The sequence below is a fragment of the Schistocerca serialis genome, chromosome 9 (assembly GCF_023864345.2).
Source record: "Schistocerca serialis cubense isolate TAMUIC-IGC-003099 chromosome 9, iqSchSeri2.2, whole genome shotgun sequence".
In the NCBI taxonomy this organism is placed as follows: Eukaryota; Metazoa; Arthropoda; class Insecta; order Orthoptera; family Acrididae; genus Schistocerca; species Schistocerca serialis.
In genome coordinates this window covers 467,667,047-467,686,642 of record NC_064646.1, presented here as the reverse complement: position 1 = coordinate 467,686,642, position 19,596 = coordinate 467,667,047, and the positions used below count along the sequence as shown (strand labels likewise).

Genomic DNA, 19,596 nt, shown 5'->3' with positions numbered 1-19,596 from the left:
TATAGAAGATTCTTTCCTTATGTTTTCTGTAATATGTTATGTATCAGATACTTCTATACATCTGTACTCTACACACATCAAAAAAAGTTTTGCATAACCCTAGTTCCCAGAACTCCTGAAGATAGACATTGTGGATATTGTATCACAGAGACAGTCCCTTTGACTATTCAGAGATGTCACTAAACCCACCCAAAGATGTAAACAACCATGCATGGGCAGCACCTATTACATGGAGCTGATCAGTTCGTCCTTCCACCAGGAAGGAGGTACACGGTTCATGTCTGTAGTTCAACCAGACCTAGGTGGTCAATACTGCAGTTCGATCATGTCCACATTGTTACTTTGTGCCAGAAAGGGCTTTCAACAAGGAATTATCCAGGCATCTTGGAGTGAACCAAAGCGATGTTTTTCAGACATGGAGGAGATGCAGAGAGACAGAAACTGTCAATGACATTCCTCGCTCAGGCTGCCCAAGGGCTACTACTGCAGTGGATGACCGCTACCTACAGATTATGGCTCAGAAGAACCCTGACAGCAATGCCACCATGTTGAATAATGCTTTTCGTGCAGTCACAGGACGTCATGTTACGACTCAAACTGTGCACAATAGGCTGCACAATCCGCAACTTAACTCCCAGCGTTCATGGCAAGGTCCATCTTTGCAAACATGACAACATGCAGTGCAGTATAGATGGGCCCAACAACACGTGGAATGGACCACTCAGGATTGACATCACGTTCTCTTCACCAATGAGTGTCGCATATGCCTTCAACTGTATCAGCAGCATACTGGTGAGGCAACAGTCTTCATGGACGACAATTCACACCCCCATCCTGCACATCTTATGAATGACTTACTTTAGGATAATGACAACGCTCAACTAGAGTGACCAGCATGTTCCCCAGACATGAACCCTATCGGACATGCCTGGGATAGATCGAAAAGGGCTGTTTATGGACGACCTGACCCCACCAACCACTCTGAGGGACCTACACCAAATCGCCATGAAAGAGTGGGACAATCTGGATGAACAATGCCTTGATGAAATTGTGGATAGTATGCCATGACAAATACAGGCATGCACCAATGCAGGAAGGCGTGCTACTGGTTATTAGAGGTACGGGTGTGTACAGCAATCTGGACCACTGCCTCTGAAGGTCTCACTGTATGCCAGTACAACATGCAATATGTGGTTTTCATGAGAAATAAAAAGGGCAGAAATGATGTTTATGTTGATCTCTCTTCCAGTTTTCTGTACTGGTTTCAGAACTCTCGGAACAGATATGATGCAAAATTTTTTTTGATGTGTGTATCTTCTGGCATCATTTTCTGCACCGTTTGGCAAACCTTATAGTCTGTCACAAAATATTGTAAACACATTGTTTCCCAATTTTGTGTGGGGGATAATGTAAACATACATCCTCCTCTAGCATTACTTTTCCTTAACAGAAGTACTCGATACCAAAAATAATTACAACTTTGTAAACAGGTTAAGATTATCTCAATTGTTTTTCTAAAAGACTTTCATATGATTTTGTACACAATGTGTTACATTTCAGGCTATAATGCGCAGTTAAAATCATCTATTTTTTATAAATATTTGAAATTACTAAATATCTGACACATTTGAAATTCCTATTATTAATTGTGCAATCTGATGATACTTGTTATGTTTACTTCTGGATTCATTTTTGAAATAGTGATATAAATTGGTGGAGATTAACTTGTCAAGAAAATTTAACTCTATGGAATACTGTTAGTACCACAGAATGGTGGGGTAGTGGGTATGCTTCTGTTGTGATCAGATGTGTTTTTACAATAACAATGTAATTTTTGGTTTTGAACTGTAAATTGTAAAGACAGTGTGATATAAAAAAATGTGAAAGAATAAAAATTACAGAAACAGAAATATATATTCAAGCAATACTTCAGCATTATTTATGCCTACTGTAACCACGAGAAACTACTATGTCACAAATTTTAGCTTCAAGAATCAGCGCCCAGACATGAAGAACTGGAGCCAACTAAGAGAAAAGAAGGTAAGTAAGAAGTTTATTGTAAATCTTACTCCTCTCAAAGCTAATTAAAAGAGTTTATTTTGGAGTCAGTAACAATCAACAAATGTTGTGAGGGAGCGGTAGATTACAACCTCTATCAGATACAACCAGTAAATGCACAAATCTTTGATGCCCTGATGCATAGGATGTCCTCACATCACACCCTAAAGGATGTGGATACCTTCAGGTCTCCTTTTGACAAAGAAGACATCCATGATACCATTCACAATGCAACAGACAAGAAAATGCCAGGAGCAGATGGGCTGACATCCGAGTTCTACAGGCACTGAAAGTTATTGCAAATGACCTCATAATGGCAGAGGATACACCCTGAGATTTTAAAGAAAGGATTACTGTACTCTTATCAAAGAAGGGCAACAGCAGACAACTGAATAAAATGCACTTTCATTATTGAATGCTGATTTTAAAATTATGAGATGAGCTGTGAACACACTCATACGTGACCATCAACATAGTACTGTTTCTGGGAGGAGCATAACAAATGCCACCTGTTCCCTTTGAAACATCATTACCACCTATGCAGAGTCCAAGCAATCTGCTGCATTCTTCTTCTTGGAATTTGAAAAGCATTCGACCACATCAGTCATGATTATTTATGTACTACCATGGAAGCATTGTAACATCTCGCATTATGATAGGCACTTAAGCCAACTGGTAATATCAAGCATTCTATTGGGCAGGCACCCTTTATTGATGGGATTGTGTGTCATTGCTGTAGAATCTCTCCTAACTACATTAACAGAGGAACCTCAGAGTTGGCGATTGATAGTGTCAGACATTGATGTAAAGCTTATGCAGATGACATATGCATTGGGGTCACATCTCAAAAGTACCTTATATGAGTTGGACATGCCACTCTTGAATTCACATTAGCATGTGTGGCCAAGTTGAATGATACAAACTGTTCTTAGGCAAATCTGAATGAGCACCAGTCATGGACTGGTGCAGCTCCAGCAGTAATCTTAAATTACTGGTTATAAATCGTGGTCCAAAACCAACTAGGATGAACACCAGGAACTAGGCCGACATGCTAAATCAGGTTAGGACAGTCCTTTGAAAGTACAAGGACACACAACTTCATATACTTTTTTTTCACTGCTGCTACTCTTTGTAATAACCCACCATCTTTATACATGAGATGGGTCCTTTCTAGCCTATGGGCTGGTCTCTTAGCCGACACACAGAGCGCTACGACCATACTCTGTGTGTCGTTGCCCGTGCCCCACCAACGTGGAGGTGGACCACTATGCCCTCTTTCTGAGTATTGATTTGCAGCCATAAATACTTATTGAAAAATGAATATACGAAGATTTGACAAAATTATAATTCTAGAGTTTAAAGTTGGTTTAAGTTGAGATATTGTATAAAATTAATTAATGATTAAAGATTTATGTCTTAAACATGCAAGAGTTCATTGATAAAATTTCATTTAAGTTAATTATGCTTACACTCACAGTTCATTTATCAAGAGTGCAGACTTTAAATTGAGACAGACTTATTTCGTGCTCATATTAATTTGCTACTTCTGTAAGACCATTGAAACTTCACCAATAATTAATTATGTGAATATAAAACTTAACATTAATAGGTATCATATGTATATGGTTGTTCAGTTGTTACTTGCATTTAATGCATTAAAACCTTACCTATCTAGGACGTGGTAACATAAAACTTGCCATTGACATAAATATTAACATTGAGAATGTTGTTCAGTCACTAGCTTAAATTTTTCAAACACAAGTTAAAAACAACATATTACTACTGCGTCAATTCATAAAACTTACAATTAGTCAGTCATAGCTGTAATATCTATTTATACCGTCAGAGCATTACAACTTTACAGTTCTTGGTATAACACATCGTGTTAGCTCTCGTCGGTGCTATCTGCCTCTGTTTCCTTGCTGTCACTGTCGTCCTGGAGTGTCTGTCATTGCTGTGGCCGGAACTGCGCAGCTTGGCGTTGCCTCTCTCTCCTGTACTCTTCCCTAAGGACCCTCGAGACTCTGATGTGTCACTGATTAACTTCCATGTATCAGGGTCCTGCAGCGCTTGCTTCACATCGTCTTGTAGCAGTTGTACTGCCTCACTTGGTTCATGTCTATTGCACTGGAGAACAACATGCTCTGGTGTGCCCACATTCCCACATGTGCAATTGGCAGCTCTGTCCTGATGTATACGGTTAAAGTATGTTGGGTACGGTCCGTGACTCGTAAGGAAATGCATGTCTCATTTTTAGATGCTCTTCAATATTAGGAAAAAAACTCATATAGGCACCTGCTCTTTTCACTGGTGTCTCTCTGCCTTTGCCACTCCATCAGTCTCCATCGCTTTAAGTCGTGTCTGGTTGGGATATCCTCGTCATTTATCTCCTGAACTTTGTGATTCTGTCCCCGTCTCAGCCAATAAACTGCCACTCTGTACCTGATCGCTATATCTATAGGATACGTGCCAAGCACTACACATAGGGCTTCAGTAGATGATGTTCCGAAGGCGCCAGATAGCCGCAGGAGTACATCCCTCTGACCACTTCTGGTGGCTGTCACATATGTCGATAGACGTAATGTGTGTGCCCGTGTGCTAGAGGCAAAACTCACTATCGACTCGTATATTGCGTAGTAATACGTCTTGATCATTCCTAGTGGCATCCTATACTCTACAGTATTTATTCTGGCGAGTTTATGTAGAATAGCTACTGCCTTGTCTGTTGTCGGTTTTATATGCTGCATAAATGATAGTTTTTGTCTAGATGGGCTCCAAGATATCTAGTTACCTTCTTCCTGGCAATGTTATTAGTACCTAATCTTATCATTGGATTCCGCTGTAGGTTTCCTTTCATCAACATATATGACGTCTTTGCTAGGGCTATTGTTAACTTCTATTTCTGGCACCAGTTGTTCATTTCAAGCAGGGTGTCATTTGCCTTTGTTTCCAATTCGGCTCTTGAGTTAACTGTTGGATCGTCAGCATAGCCCACGATCCCTTCTGTGTTGAGGCTTTCTTCCATGAGACTGAGAAGTGGCCCAATTGTAAAATTCCAGAATAGGGGCCGTAGGATAGATCCTTGTGGGCATCCTTTTGTTATTTTCTTCACTACTTTTCTGTTGCCTTCTTTTCATTGGACAACCCTATCTCGGCAGTAATCTTTCAAGCTGTGGTACAGGGTTCCCGGGATCTGCAGCTCTCTCAGACGTAAGAATAATCCAGGCCACCACATGTTGTCAAATACTCCTTGTATATCTATCAGTATTGCTACTGCATATTTCCTGTCAGTATCATTAATAATTTGAAGCACTTGATTGATGGCATCATCTATTGACTTATTCTTGTTAAAACCATGCTGATGCTCACTGTCCCTGAAGCTCTCTGTGGGCTTGCAGACGATCGCATAATAGTCTTTCTTGAACTTTCACCAGCGTGTTTAATAGACATATGGGCCTGTATGACCTCGGATTTGTAGGGTCTTTATCGGATGCCTTTTTTTATCATCATTGTGTTTGCTGTTTTCCACGAAGTTGGTATTTTCCCTTCCAATAGCACCTTGTTTAGAACCTTTGTCAAGAAAGGCATTATCTGTACAGCTACTTGGTGTAATGTCTCCGGATGTATACTGTCCGGGCCCGGCGCTTTCCGGCTTTCCATACTGAAAATTGCCCTTTGTACTTCTTCATTCGCGAAAGGGGGAGTTACTGCTTCTGTCAGATAGACATCATTAAAACTTCGTCGCATATTTGCATGTTCTGGGTTATCTGACGTCGGGTCATCGTCTGGTAAAAGTTTAAAAAGCAGATATTGTGCAGTGCTCCTCCATCCTCTCGTCATGTTCCCATTTTCTTGTTTCAGTGTAGACAGTATGGTGGGCGATTTAATCTTCTCTGTAAAAAGCTTATATGGCGTGCCCCAGATATTTTCAGCTAGTTGCGTTTTGACATAATTGTCCCAATGCTGTTTCATTGTGACAATTAATTTTTCTTTATATTTTGCTTTCGCATCACGATAGTCAGCCAATCTGATTTCTTTATCTTGTATGGTTATCACCTTTTGATAAAATTTGCGTTTCTTCCTACTATCTTTTTGGAGTAGGGATAATTCATTGGTCCATGGCGTTTGTGTTTTGGGCCTGCAGTTGTGCTTTGGAATGCTTTCTTCCTGTGCCCTTACTACTAATAGTAGTGTGTGGATATGGATTTTGTAGTCCACACTACCACATTTTGAAGCAAGATCAGCTGATTCTACTATCTGTCTCAGTTTAGGCCAGTTTGCTCTCTTCAGGTTGAACTTCTTTCCTTCTTGAAACTGGTCTCTTAGAGTCCCATGTAACTCTTATCACTGTCCCATTATGGTCACTATGTACCAGCCCTGGCCGCACTTCCCACCTGTAACAGTGTGGTAAAGCTTTGTCGTTTACTATAGTTATACCTATCTCACTCTGACCTGCCATTGTCGAACGTTGGTGGCTCTCCCTCTTCGTTTAGAATGTATAGATTGTGCTCAGCGAGGATTTCATTGATGATTCTTCCTCTATCATCTGTGGTGTTTGCATGCCAAAGGGTTGACTTTGCTTTAATATCAGCTGTGATGAGCAATTTTCCTCCTCTTGCATATTCCGCCACCATCTTAATCCAATCCGCATATGGTTCTACGTCATGGGAGTATTGGGCGTACAAGGATGCTATTATCCACATATCATTTCCTCTTTTCAGTTCTACTTTTGTTGCATGAGTATTACTTAACTGAGTAATTTTAGTAATAGTTATATCTGCTGGTTTTCCTACCAATGCTGCTATTGGTGGTGTATCTCCTGTTATCACTCTACTATTACTTGGGATACATGTCAGTTTGCCGTTTCTTGAATAGGGTTCTGCAAACATGCTATATCAATTCATGTCTCCTCCATTGCCTTAGAAAGCTCATTGCTCACCATGATGCTATTCTTCATATTTAACTGTAGTACCCTCAGTTTATTTACATTTTCTTCTCTATTCATATTGAAGTTTAGCGATCAGCCTGTCGTGCAGCATCTTGTATGTTGGGCAGTCTGAGCTTCCTCCTTTGTTACAAAATTTGTTTCTTCTTTTACATGGGATGCATCCTATTGGTGGTTTCCTTGACAAGCAATGAACTTTTTTATGTCCCTTCTCCCCACACTTGGCGCAGGTTATTTGTTCATCATCACAGTACTTAGTTGTGTGGCCTAACCCACAACATTTAAAACATTTACTTACTGCATCATAGTCCTCAATATACAGTGCCAGGAAATTTATAAAAACTCATTCTTGATTCAAAAGAATTGTTCTTATCTTTGGTGTAACTTCCAACACTATGCTAATTGGGCTCCTCCCCTTCTGCCCTGCTTTGAATTTGATTTTCGCCCCCTCAGAAAATTCTTCTTCGCTAATATTTCCTTCCATATTTAGTCTATAAAGCTGTAAGAGAAATTCACTCTCCGTAACTGTAGTTGGGACCCCCATGAGTTATAAGTAATCATCGACGTTTTTTGGTTTCTTCACACCTAACGTGTTGTATTGTTTCTGCCCTTGCCTGTAACTTTTTACAGTCTTCTTCAGATGCTGTTTCCACTATCATGACTGTTGGTGTGGTTCTTATGGCCATGATCTTCAATTTTTCTTGTTGAGGATCTATTTCTCTTGTCAATGCGTCCCGAACATCTTCAGTGTTTTGATTCATTGTAGGTCTAAAAAATTGTGTTGTTGCCTGCTTTTCCTTGGCTTTTTCCATCTTTGCATCCATTTTACATTGTTTTGGGCTACCTACTGCAATTACAGATGCGAAAGTCTGTATCGTTTTTATTCCAACGCCCTGAAGGTGGCTGTTTTCCTCTCGTGCTTTTCGCAGATCATCTTCTAAATTTTGTATTTTTTGTTTTGCGTCTGGTACAGTTTCACACAGCAGCTCATCCACTTGTTGTCTCAGCCTGTCATTCTCCTCTTTTAACATGTCTATTTGGCCTTTGAGCCTTGCCTTTTGGAGGGCCTCGCTGGACTGCGAGTCCTGTAGTGCTCTGGTTGCAGTGAGCACTTCTACTTGTCGAAGTTGGGTGTTTTCTGTATTCAATATGTCTATCTCTCCTTCTAGTCTCGATTGTGTCAATACTAATGTCCAGGTTCTATTTCTCATGAGCTGGGAAACATTTTTAGAAACCACCTTGCTTTTCAATTCGGCCACAATATCTTCAAGTATTTCTTCTACTGGGGTAATTTTCTCGGCATTTGATGCATGTTCGGTGTATCAAAAGTTGCCATTTTGTTTCCATGTGCTTCTTCACTGTTTTTCGATGTACATGGTGATGTACCTTGCTTTTTTACATCTTGTCCATGCGCCTTCAGTAGAGAGCCACTCCGTTGGTGCCTCTTTACATCCACTGTCCCGTAGATCTGCGCACGTTCAATACGCGCCCCTAGCGCAGTTTCTCCCGTTTAAATTTCCTTGTGTCCAATAACGTCGCATGTTTCAAGTTGTTATCAGCACGTCTTCAAATAAAATACTCCCCCACCATGTCAGTTTGGTCAATCAATAAAATATTTAAGCCAAGATGACGTCGTTATGATTTCAACAAATCGACTTTCACACTAGAAACCAACCAATACAGAATTTCCCGCCGAAATGAAGTGAGTCCTCTTTCAGCGAATAGGATAGCAGAAGGGGAACCACCAATCATGGGACTTCCCTCCATAATGACATAGAAGAGTGCACAGCAAATCACCAACAAGTGGTGAGATGACCTGTCAGAACTGTTACCGTCAAAATGACGTCACTACGTAAGCAACCAATGGCAGACCAGTCTATCCCACCAAAACTAAAATACGTTGGCATATATAGTTTTTAACATCAATTTCTGCTCAATTCAGTCTCATTATCTACACATAAAACACTTTTCCAAGCAGTACAGGAAATAGTAAAACGTGTTTTCCCAATTTAGGTTCAGAAAGACACTAATTGAGAGGGGTATTCATTAACTTATTAGCAGTCAAGACAGATTAGCAGCATACAGTGAGGAAAAATCTTCCTATGCCTTATTTTGCACAGTTACAATCACAATTTTTATGCACAGAACAGTACCTCAGGACAGCAATCACTGATATCACTTTCATTACAAAATTCAAAGAAAATTCCACCAAAACACCATCAAAAGCAAGGAGCACTTCAACAGCACGTCTTCATGGCCACCATGACATAGGGACATATACTACAAAAAGTTTAACATTTCAAACTTACAGTTGCCAGCAAATTTAGTTACCTGGTGCAGATCCTTCCTGTGCCACCCCCTGTAGCTGCCAGCATGCAGAGGGCCTTCTGCTGGTTTGTCATGAGGAATAACATCTTCAAGGTCAGCTTTCAGACCCTAATCTCACCGTAAACACAAGAACAGCCTCAATGTACTTGATGCAAGAATGCAAAGAGTGCTCCTTTTATTCAGTCACTCAGAAAGGCTGTTGATTCCTCTGAACACAACACAGCCTGGATCTTATTGGACAGATGGGATCCAAGTTGACTTGAACCTCCCACTGATGCCAACGATATCTTGAATGTTTCCTTACTTAAGACAGTGCTTTTCCTGATTTTCCGGACATTATCTGTCACATGTGCCTCTGTAGCTCAGCAGTGCAGTAGGTAGTGTCTCAGTCTTAAGGTCACGTGTTCAATCCTCATCTGGTGCATTTCATGTGCTCTCCATGACAGCAAAATACACTGTGTTGTTGCTGCTGGTAAAGGTCTTATTTGCCATGTGCTTTCTTTGCACCAACCTTTCTCTACCTTGAAATCAAGAGAAATGAAAAACGGGGAAAACTGACACAATCTAAGAATATAAGCTATGAAATGGTCAGAAGTATCTGAAAATGATCATCACAAAGGTTTCAGTGATGCCCCTCTTACGTAGCATTGATGAAACATTTCCTTGTAATTTCTTTACTGTAATACTTTGTTTCCCTGAGTAAGTGCCTAATTATTAAAAAAAGTTATTGGCTGCATAATGTTCTTTAATAACTCAAGAATGACATGTTTTGCCTGGCTGGGGCATCATCAAGTTATGTTAAAAAATAAGAAATTTTCTGCCAAAAAGTATCTGTCAGCAAAGGTATGATACTGAATGAAAATGCCTTTTAGTACATCTCGGAGCCAGTTCCTCACATGCAAACCGTAAACACAGCCATACACTAGAATGGCACCGGAGGCCCGTCTGAATTCATATAGTGCATGCATATTTGACGTATGCTTTTTGGCAGATAATTTATTATCTTTTAACATACCCTGATGAAGCTCTATCCAGGTTAAATGCATCATTCTTCAGTAAACACAGAATGTTATGCAACCTACGACTGTTTTTTTAACCAGTAGCAACACAAGGTTGCTGTACCACCACACCAATGTGGAATGGAATAACTTTTATTAGCGCCTAATTCTTAGGTCTCTCTTATAAATAACTCTTAACAACTGGTCATATGATGTAACCGTATTCTGTAACTACTACAAATATAAATAAAAGTAGATCACACTTGAAATTTGCTGCATTTAAAGGCTTCCTGTATGAATCTGGAGCACACATTGCTTTATTGCAAGAAGTACTGACTACTAAGCTTAAGATTTCTGGATATGTAGAATTTCTAAATGTGTTCTGAAGCAAACATAGGAACAGTTTTCTTAATACAAGAGGGGGTATCATTAAAGGAAACTGAATAACTGAATCAGACATGGCAATATCCATAAATATTCTGGATGTAACCTTTATTAATGTTTATGCGCCATCAGGCAACTTCCATAGAACAGACGAAGCCCCACTTTTTAAAGAAAGCTTATTTACTTGTTAAGAAACTAACATCGTAGTTGGTGGTGGTTTTAATTGTATTATAAATCAAAAAGATCAGACATTTAAAACACACACACACACACACACACACACACACACACACACACATTGTATTTTAGTGTCAATTGTAGTGTACTTGCCTGCACTGATCTGACCAAACAGCCAACACATCATTTTAAAAATCAGTGGACCTTAAACATCTCCTTGTTCAATGACAAAGACATGGAAAAAAGAGTAGCAAAAGCATGGAAATTGTGTCTGCAATAGGTGGACACCGAACAGCCTTAAACTGGCAGACTAAATGGGCAAAGCCAAAATTGTAGAGCATTGCAATGCAGTTCAGTGTGCAAACATACAGAGAAGTACAACATGCTGTTGAATTTCATTATAAAATTCTGAGAGACTTAGGTATATTTCCTACACTTGGTTGATAACTCCATACAAATCCATTTTGTTCGTGTATCTGTAAATATGACTAGTTTATAGAAGATTTGCCTGAAATATTGAAAATGCCCTGGGAATGGTATAACACATTTTCTCATTTCTTTTTTGGTCCCACAGTTGGAATTATGCAGTCAATATCTGTTATATGGAGGTAAGAGAACATTAGTTATTATTTTAAAAGTAGCCTTAAAGATTGCAATGTTGCTGTGTAATAGAATTTTGATCTCACCTAAATATAAGCCAATATCTTAATCTGCTTTGTTCTGTCATGTATTTGTATATGGAGAATAATTAACAATTGCACTGATTTATCATGACTGCCTCACAATGTTTTTGATCCCATTCAGCAGACTTACTGTGGCACTTAATGTAAAGGTTGGTGACACAGTATGTCATGTTCTAATTGCAGTGGTAAATACACTGCAAGTTAGTTTGAACACTGATACAACTTTTGCAATAATGGTTCCCTGACCACTATCTTTAATTTTTGCTGACATCCCTAAGTGACCTTACTTTGTCCAACGTATTCAAGGAAAACATATACCATACTTAGACTGAACAAACCAACAAGACAAAAATAGCATTTCCAACATAGTTTCTGGAATGGGATAATGATATATTCCCACAATGTAATTGAAACCCTACAAGAAGGATCACTGATGATATGATAGCATATAAGAGGGACTAGTATTCTACAAGAATGTGTACTGCGATCAGTTGAATCTTTAATACATTCTGATTACACACAATAGCCTGAAAAACAAGCAAATATTTCATGCATGTGAGGACATCTGTACTGTATGAGCTAAATACAATGATGAATGAAAATGTGCCACAATTTTCTTGTAAATATGTATATCAAGTTTCTTTTAAATACACAAAAATGTGATTCATGATAACTTTGAATAAACTCTGGATAGATAAAACATGAAGATGCCCAAAAATTAAATTTTCATATCTTTTAACAGTTGTCATGTTACAATTACACTTTAAACACCAAACCAGCAGTATAAAATACAACTTATTTCTCAGCACACACTAAGGCTTTATGAGAATTACATTTTCCAGGATCTACCAAATGTTTAACTTTACAAAAGTTATTCTAATATTGAACAATTGGAAGTCCAGGTTGTAATATCAACAATATTATGAAAAGAATAGATTGCTACTCAACATTAAGATGATTTGCAGAGAGGCACAGTGAAAAGACTGCTACACATTGAGCCTTCACCCATCATGTTCTTCAGAAAACAAACACACATTCATTCAAACATGCACATATGACCACTGTCTCCAGCCAAACTGTCACAGCACACAAAGATAGCAGTTGGACAAATGTGCATGTGTGTGTGTGCACGCTTATGTGAAGGTGTGCATCTTTTCTGAAGAAGCAATCTATCTTTCTCATAATACTGTAGATAATCCTATTATTGTGTAGGAATATCTATTTTCTTTTTCTCAAACCTCCCAGTTGACAAGAAAACTACAATCTTAAATGGTAAAAAGTAAATATATTTTGCTAATAAAAAACAAGATAAAATGGGAGATTTTCTTAGCTGCTAAGAAGTCTGAATATTAAAAATAAAATTTAACAACAGACCATCACAGTAAAACAGTTAATATTGTACTTTTGCTCCCTAACATTAAGAAGTACTCACTTAAACTTCACACAAGCAAAGGAATTCTGCACTATTTCCTTCAAGATACATGCACACTTACAAATGATATGTACTTAAATATCTTCAACATTGACATCCATATTCCATTTTTATAGTTTAAATTACAACATGTAACCATTAAGCATCCATCAACATAGTGTATTCAAATCTTCCATACACTAATAACCTCTTTTGGCACAATATGGCAGTAACAAAAACACACACATTTTTGCCAGTAATGTAGTTAATGTTTATGTGTATTAAACTGAACACAATACCCTGACTAAGTGTGATCCACAACATGTTGAAAGAACTGAACATATCATCTGCCTTTAAAACGGATTTAGCACACAAGTCTAAAGTGATATATGAAGCAGAGCTACATTACACTAATTACAAGGAGAATGCATATACAGCAGTTTGAAATAACACTAATATCACTGTTGAAATTTAGATCTCCTTTTACCATTTTAGTGTAACAGCACTAAAAGCTTACTGAAATTGATCAACATGCAATAAAGTAAAATATCTGAAATTGCCAAGACAATGTGTATTACTTTAAACAAAGGAACAAAAAGAATTTTGCTGTTATTTGGAATCCTCCAAAATTGAGTACCATAATTACAAATATTGAAAATTTTAAGTGTAATTTGGAACCATCACTGCCATATTCCAGAGACTGCAGCACAGTTCCTTTTACCGTTGTTGCTAAACACTCTCTATAAAAGAGAAGAAGTCAATACTACATAGCAATAAATTACACTGGATAGTACTGAGCAGATTAATAAGAATAAGACACACAGCTACAAAAATATATTCACTGAAAAATCTGTCTAAAAGATCTGGTACAATAAGAAAATAGAATTAGCCCTACCTATCGCAAAGTAAAAGTATTACATTTTGATTTTTAATCACCTACTTTAAACATTTAAGATTCTATCAACAGAACACACGACAAATGATTTGTTATTCTCTTCTTTGCATGCAGCGACTTCTTTGTTCTTCATCTGCTAACATGGTTTACAGCATTGAGTTCTTGAAGCTGTGAAGAGAAACAATACTTACATGAGATACAGTGTTACTTGCCAGAGCACATTAAATGTCATGTTGATAATGTGGTGGAGTTTGAGACTGAATTAAAAAACTTTATGTCAATCAACTCCTCATACTCCATTGACAAGAGTTCTTATAAATTTTTTGGAAGTGTGTGCATACCTCTTGAGAAGAATTTTTGTTTGTGGATGTGTCCACTAGTGCACTACAGTTTTCATCTTTATAGTTTCTGAAATGCTTGTTCTCAGTGCTTTTTTGAGATGTCTGAATATATAAAAATCACTTGGGGTGCAGTCTGGTGAATAAGAAAGTTGTTTAAGATGTTAAAATTTCATACTCTGTATTGTTACTATGGTTGAACAGGCAGTGTGGGAATGAACATTGTCATGTTGCAATGGAACACCTCCAGTCAGAAGTAGTCATCATTTTCTCCTGACTGCAGGTCAAATTTGGTTGCATAGCTGGTGTGAGTATGAATTATGGCCACTGTTAATTCTCTCTCACTGTAATACTTCAAAACTACACATTTTGAACCCTGAAAGAGAGTGTACACTACTGTTCCTGCCATAGTCAAGTGCAGTTCTGTCCCTGAATCCATTACCTTTGACCTGGAAATGATACAAACATACCTAACAAACTTTAAAAACCAAAAACTCAGGGTATTTAGTTTTAAAAATTAGGAGGTACAAATAATCAAAACACTACTGCTCCTTTTCAGTGTAAATTTGAGACAACTGATGCGAATCTTTGCCTACGACATCACAAAGCTCTATAACTTCTATAAAACACAGTGGCTCCTATCAGGTCATGACAGAGCCGCTGTTTACGTGGCGAGAAACCCAGGTTCAAGCCATATTCAACAGATTCGAATCTATCAGAGACAGAAGAAGAAGAGGACGTTACAATGACAGCAACTGTGTGCCACCACATGAGACATCCTCTCTCTGGTGACGATGGCCAAGATACAAACAAGTAGCTGAAGGTATATGAGCGTACAGCCAATTTTAACAAATGGGATGACACCGTATGTTTGGCTAATGTATTTTTCTACTTGGAGGGCACTGCCAAGCAATGGTATGAGAACAACGAGGAGAAGTTGACAAGGTGGGAAGTATTCCAGGCAGAGCTGCAAGTATTTTGGCGACACACGACGACAGATGTACAAGGCTGAAGATAAATTAAAGTGCAGGGCACAGCACCCAGGAAAAACTACAGTATCCTACATTCAAGACGTCTTGGAGCTGTGTAAAATAGTGGACCCTAGAATGAAGGAGGAACATAATGTTGCACATCTCATGAAGTGTGTTGCTGAGGACATGTATCAAGCCCTACTCCTGAAGGAGGTTTCGACAGCAGACGACTTCATAAAATGGTTCCAGTATATCAAGACTTTGTTGGTTGATAGATCTTAAGGATCCAACAGGATGACTCGCCAAGTGGGCACTACATCTTCAAGAGCATGACATTACTATAATGTACAAAAGTGGAAGAAAACATCAAGATGCCAACTGTCTCTCAAGGAACCCTGTGCAAGACCATCAAGACTTTGATGAAGATAGTGACTGTCTCGCTGCACTCCAGGATCTCTCTGCTGAGCAGAAGGAGGACGCCAAAATATCTCAAATTATGCTTGCCTTAAATCAGTCAGAGGATGTGTTAAGATAGATAATGGATTACTTTGCAAGTAAAACTTTGATCCATTTGGAAAGAGGTGGCTACCAGTGATTCCTAAACACATGCACTTAGATGTTCTACAGGAATTCCATGACACACCCGAGGCCAGACATTTAGGATTTATTAAGACATACGATAGCATCTGCAAGAGGTTTCTCTGGCTAGGTTTATTTAGGATTGTCCATCACTATATGTCGCACTGTTGAGAGTGCCAGAGGAGAAAGGCAGTCCCTCAGAAACCACCTGGCTGACTCATTCCAATTCCACCAGCCGAAACACCTTTCCAGCATGTTGGGATTGACCTCCTGCTAATGGCAATAAATGGATTATTGTTTGCACTGATTATCTGACATGCTATGCCATTATAAAAGCCGTGAAAACAGCAAAAGCATTTGAGGTAGCCAAATTCAGTGTGGAAGACATTGTATTAAAACATTGTGCCCTAAGGTCGTTAATTACAGATTGAAGGAAAGTTTTTCAATCTAATCTTGTGATAGAGAAACTGACTGTGCAACATTGCTCATTACATGATGACTGCCTGCCATCTGCAAACTAACGGACTTACTGAATGCTTTAATAAGACCTTGGTTGACATGCTATCAATCTTCTTCAATGTTGAGCAGAGCAACTGGGATGAGATGCAACCTTTCGTAATGTTTGCCTACAACATCGCCAAACTAGACACCACGATTTATGCCATTTTTCCTGGTGCATGGGCGTGAGCCAATGACGAGGATGAACACTGTGTTTCAGTTACATCCTGATGATGTGGATGATGACTACATTGACCAGGTGTTAATGAGAGCTGAGGAGGCTTGGCAGTGAGCTCGACTCCACACGCTGCAGGCTCAAGAAAACGATCACCGAAGGTATGATGCAAGCCACTGCCCCATTGTTTACCAGCCTGGTGACCTCGTCTGGATCTTCACTCCTGTTTGCAAGGTTGGTCTCTCTGAGAAGCTCCTCAGGCACTGTTTTGGACCTTATAAGGTTGTAAAACACTTGTCTGATGATACTTACAAAGTTTAAGATTTCGACCTCGACACAAGACAATGAAAGATCAGAGATACGGTCCACATCTTTCGAATGAAGCCCTATAAGGATCCTGCAGCTCAAGGTAAATTTGAAGCTCCAGCAACAGGCAACAAGTGGAAAGGTGATGAAGAGCGTAGCGGCAAAGGAAGTTCTAAGAAGATCACTGCCAGGGTATAAACATCAGTCATCGGGGGTCAGAGTATGCAGGACCGATGACTCATTCCCAGACTAGGACGACGTAACACCAAGACACTGTTCTCTCTGGGAGGGAGCAATGTCACAGAAGAAGCTGAGTAGCACAGTAACCACGGTGTAGTGATTATGATATTAGACTGTTTCATGGAGGGTCGTGAATTCAAAACTCACCTTAATTGTAAAATATTAATTTCTATATTTGGTTTGAGTACATTCTAGAAGTATCCACAAATGTCAAGAATCATTTTCCTGGAATTTTCTATAACTGTATGTATACCGTACGTGTTCTGGCCAGAAGCAGTTCACTCCGCGCTCTTGTGTGTGCAAGTGCTGAATAAACCTTCGTTAAGCGAAGTGAGTGTTTGTCATTCATCCAATTACACCTTCTTCTACATGACAAACAAACAAACAAACACACACACACACACACACACACACACACACACCCCTTGTCCTATACTTCTCTAATAATAAATTTGCCCACACATCATCTCTGCGTAGATTACATCTGCATTCAACAGGAAAGAAATATCCTTACATCTTTCTTTAATGGATACTCTTGCATTCTAAATAGAAACATTGAGCGTTAAACATGTGTGATGCTCTAAATCACATGAAGAGTATTATGAAGTGTTCCAAGTGATTTATTTACAATGTGTGTGCTGTTTGCATTTCAACACCATACACAGTGCCTTGGATAACCATAAGGACTACTACAAAATTTATCCTCATCCACAGAAACACAAGTAAGTGTGTAAAACTATTTCATCTTTTATCTAAATAAATGCAGGCACATGAGCATTTTTTATTACCGAAGTAACATGTAAAGTGGCTCTAAATATTCAGATGATATGCAGCTAATTAGAACATCAATTTACAGTAGAACCATGTTTTTATGTTGATGCATTTTACATTTTCCAACTTTTTATGTTGTTTTTTGTTGGTCCCAACAGAAGTTCAATTCTCTCAATACAATCCTTCCCCACCATTAACAATTTTGTGTTACATTTCCAACATTTTCAGTTTTCTTTGATACTATCATGAACTTTAAAACTGATTTTCATACAGATTTCAGCAAGACATCCATTATATTCCTGTTCAAAGTCAGCCTTGGAACAAAGCAGAAAACACAGATTATATGCAAAGTTCTTGCTCATGTAATTGTTAGCACAGTAAGCAAGATTTTCATTGTCAACGTGGTGTGTCACGACCACCTGTATTACAGATTCACAGCATTTGAAAGGGTGGACAAGCATGCCAAGTCACTGACTCAATGATAATCGTGATCCGTTGGTAGTGACTGTAATTGCAACCTTCCTTCTGTTCATTTCATTGTATTAGAACAGCTTAATTTCACAGTCATTTATACAAATAAACTCTCTTTTGAAGATGGCCTTCTCTGTAATGGGCTTTCACGAATCACATTCATAACAATGTTGCACCTTTTTTGGTTAAAAATGGGTTTTTACTGTAATTGCAAATGTTAGCCATTTTAAAAGTATTTGTGGCATTTACATGCAATTACTAATGAAAAATTAAAATATTTTATTTTTAATAAAAGTTACAATTCAATATTTGTTAATTACCATTTACATTTGAATTTGTAAACAGAAGTAAAAGAAAAATGCAACTAGTGAAAATAAAACCAAGAACCTCATGAATAGAAAACACACACACACACACACACACACACACACACACACACACACAATGCATTCAGCGTCCAGTCGTGCTTTTTATACGCGGCAAGTGTTTTGTACTTAACAAGTGCTTGGAGATAATCCAATCTTTAAAGGTAGGTCTGCAGGTCTCTCACCTCTCATCACTCACTCCCCTCCCCCCCCCCCCCCCCTCCCCTGCCCTCTCTCTCTCTCTCTCTCTCTCTCTCTCTCTCTCTCTCTCTTTCTCTTTCTCTCTCTCTCTCTCTCTCTCTATCTATCTAATTGCATGATACTGCTTTAAGGAACTGATGTCCCTAGGCACTGACCATTGATCTTATGAGCATGAGGGGGAAATATATGCCAGCCAGGTGAGGATGGCCACTTACAAGTTAAATGTCATGTATGACTGGTTGTTTGCCTTCAGATATGACACTTGCTCCAAATATGTATGTATTTGCAGCAGTCTGAACAGAAGCCACTAAACTGCTGAGGATTTAGAACTAAGATACTGCCACGAAACTCCAAGTCATTTTAGCAGTCCCAGCACCGAGCACTGAGTGATGTGAATTCGTGGGACTCTCGTTGGGAATAGCAACTGCCACTGCTTCTGCCTCTGGAGACAGTATTAGTCAGAGAAAAAGACTAATAAAAACGTTAGCATGTGGACGTAATGTGCTGTTCATGTTGCTTCTGTACCTATGTCACATCACTGTTCTTTTTGTATCCCTAACTAATTTGGTTCTCTCTGATAAACACGATTGAATTGCTGCGGATTTACTCAAGTGTCGACGTTACAAATTCCTCCGGATGTAATTAACATTTTAGAATGTAACAAAAGGCATTAAGTATTTGTTTATATTTTCAGTTGTGCTAAAAATAATAGCAGGCTTACATTATATATATGAAGACAACTATGCCATCCTGGCACAGTGGCTTTGTACAGCTACATGTCTACTCTAGCATACCTCCCTCT

General features: G+C 38.8%; 1 protein-coding gene across 1 annotated transcript in view; it reads right to left on the bottom strand.

The window, feature by feature from the left end:
- Window positions 1–12,050: 12,050 nt before the first annotated feature.
- The window catches only part of LOC126418576 (glycogen [starch] synthase), a 124,733-nt gene continuing 117,187 nt past the window's right edge, over window positions 12,051–19,596 (bottom strand). The window contains exon 13 of the mRNA XM_050085393.1: window positions 12,051–14,047. Within this exon, the coding sequence (XP_049941350.1) occupies window positions 14,009–14,047 (39 nt within the window). The 3' untranslated portion in view covers window positions 12,051–14,008. The remainder of the gene's footprint in view (window positions 14,048–19,596) is intronic.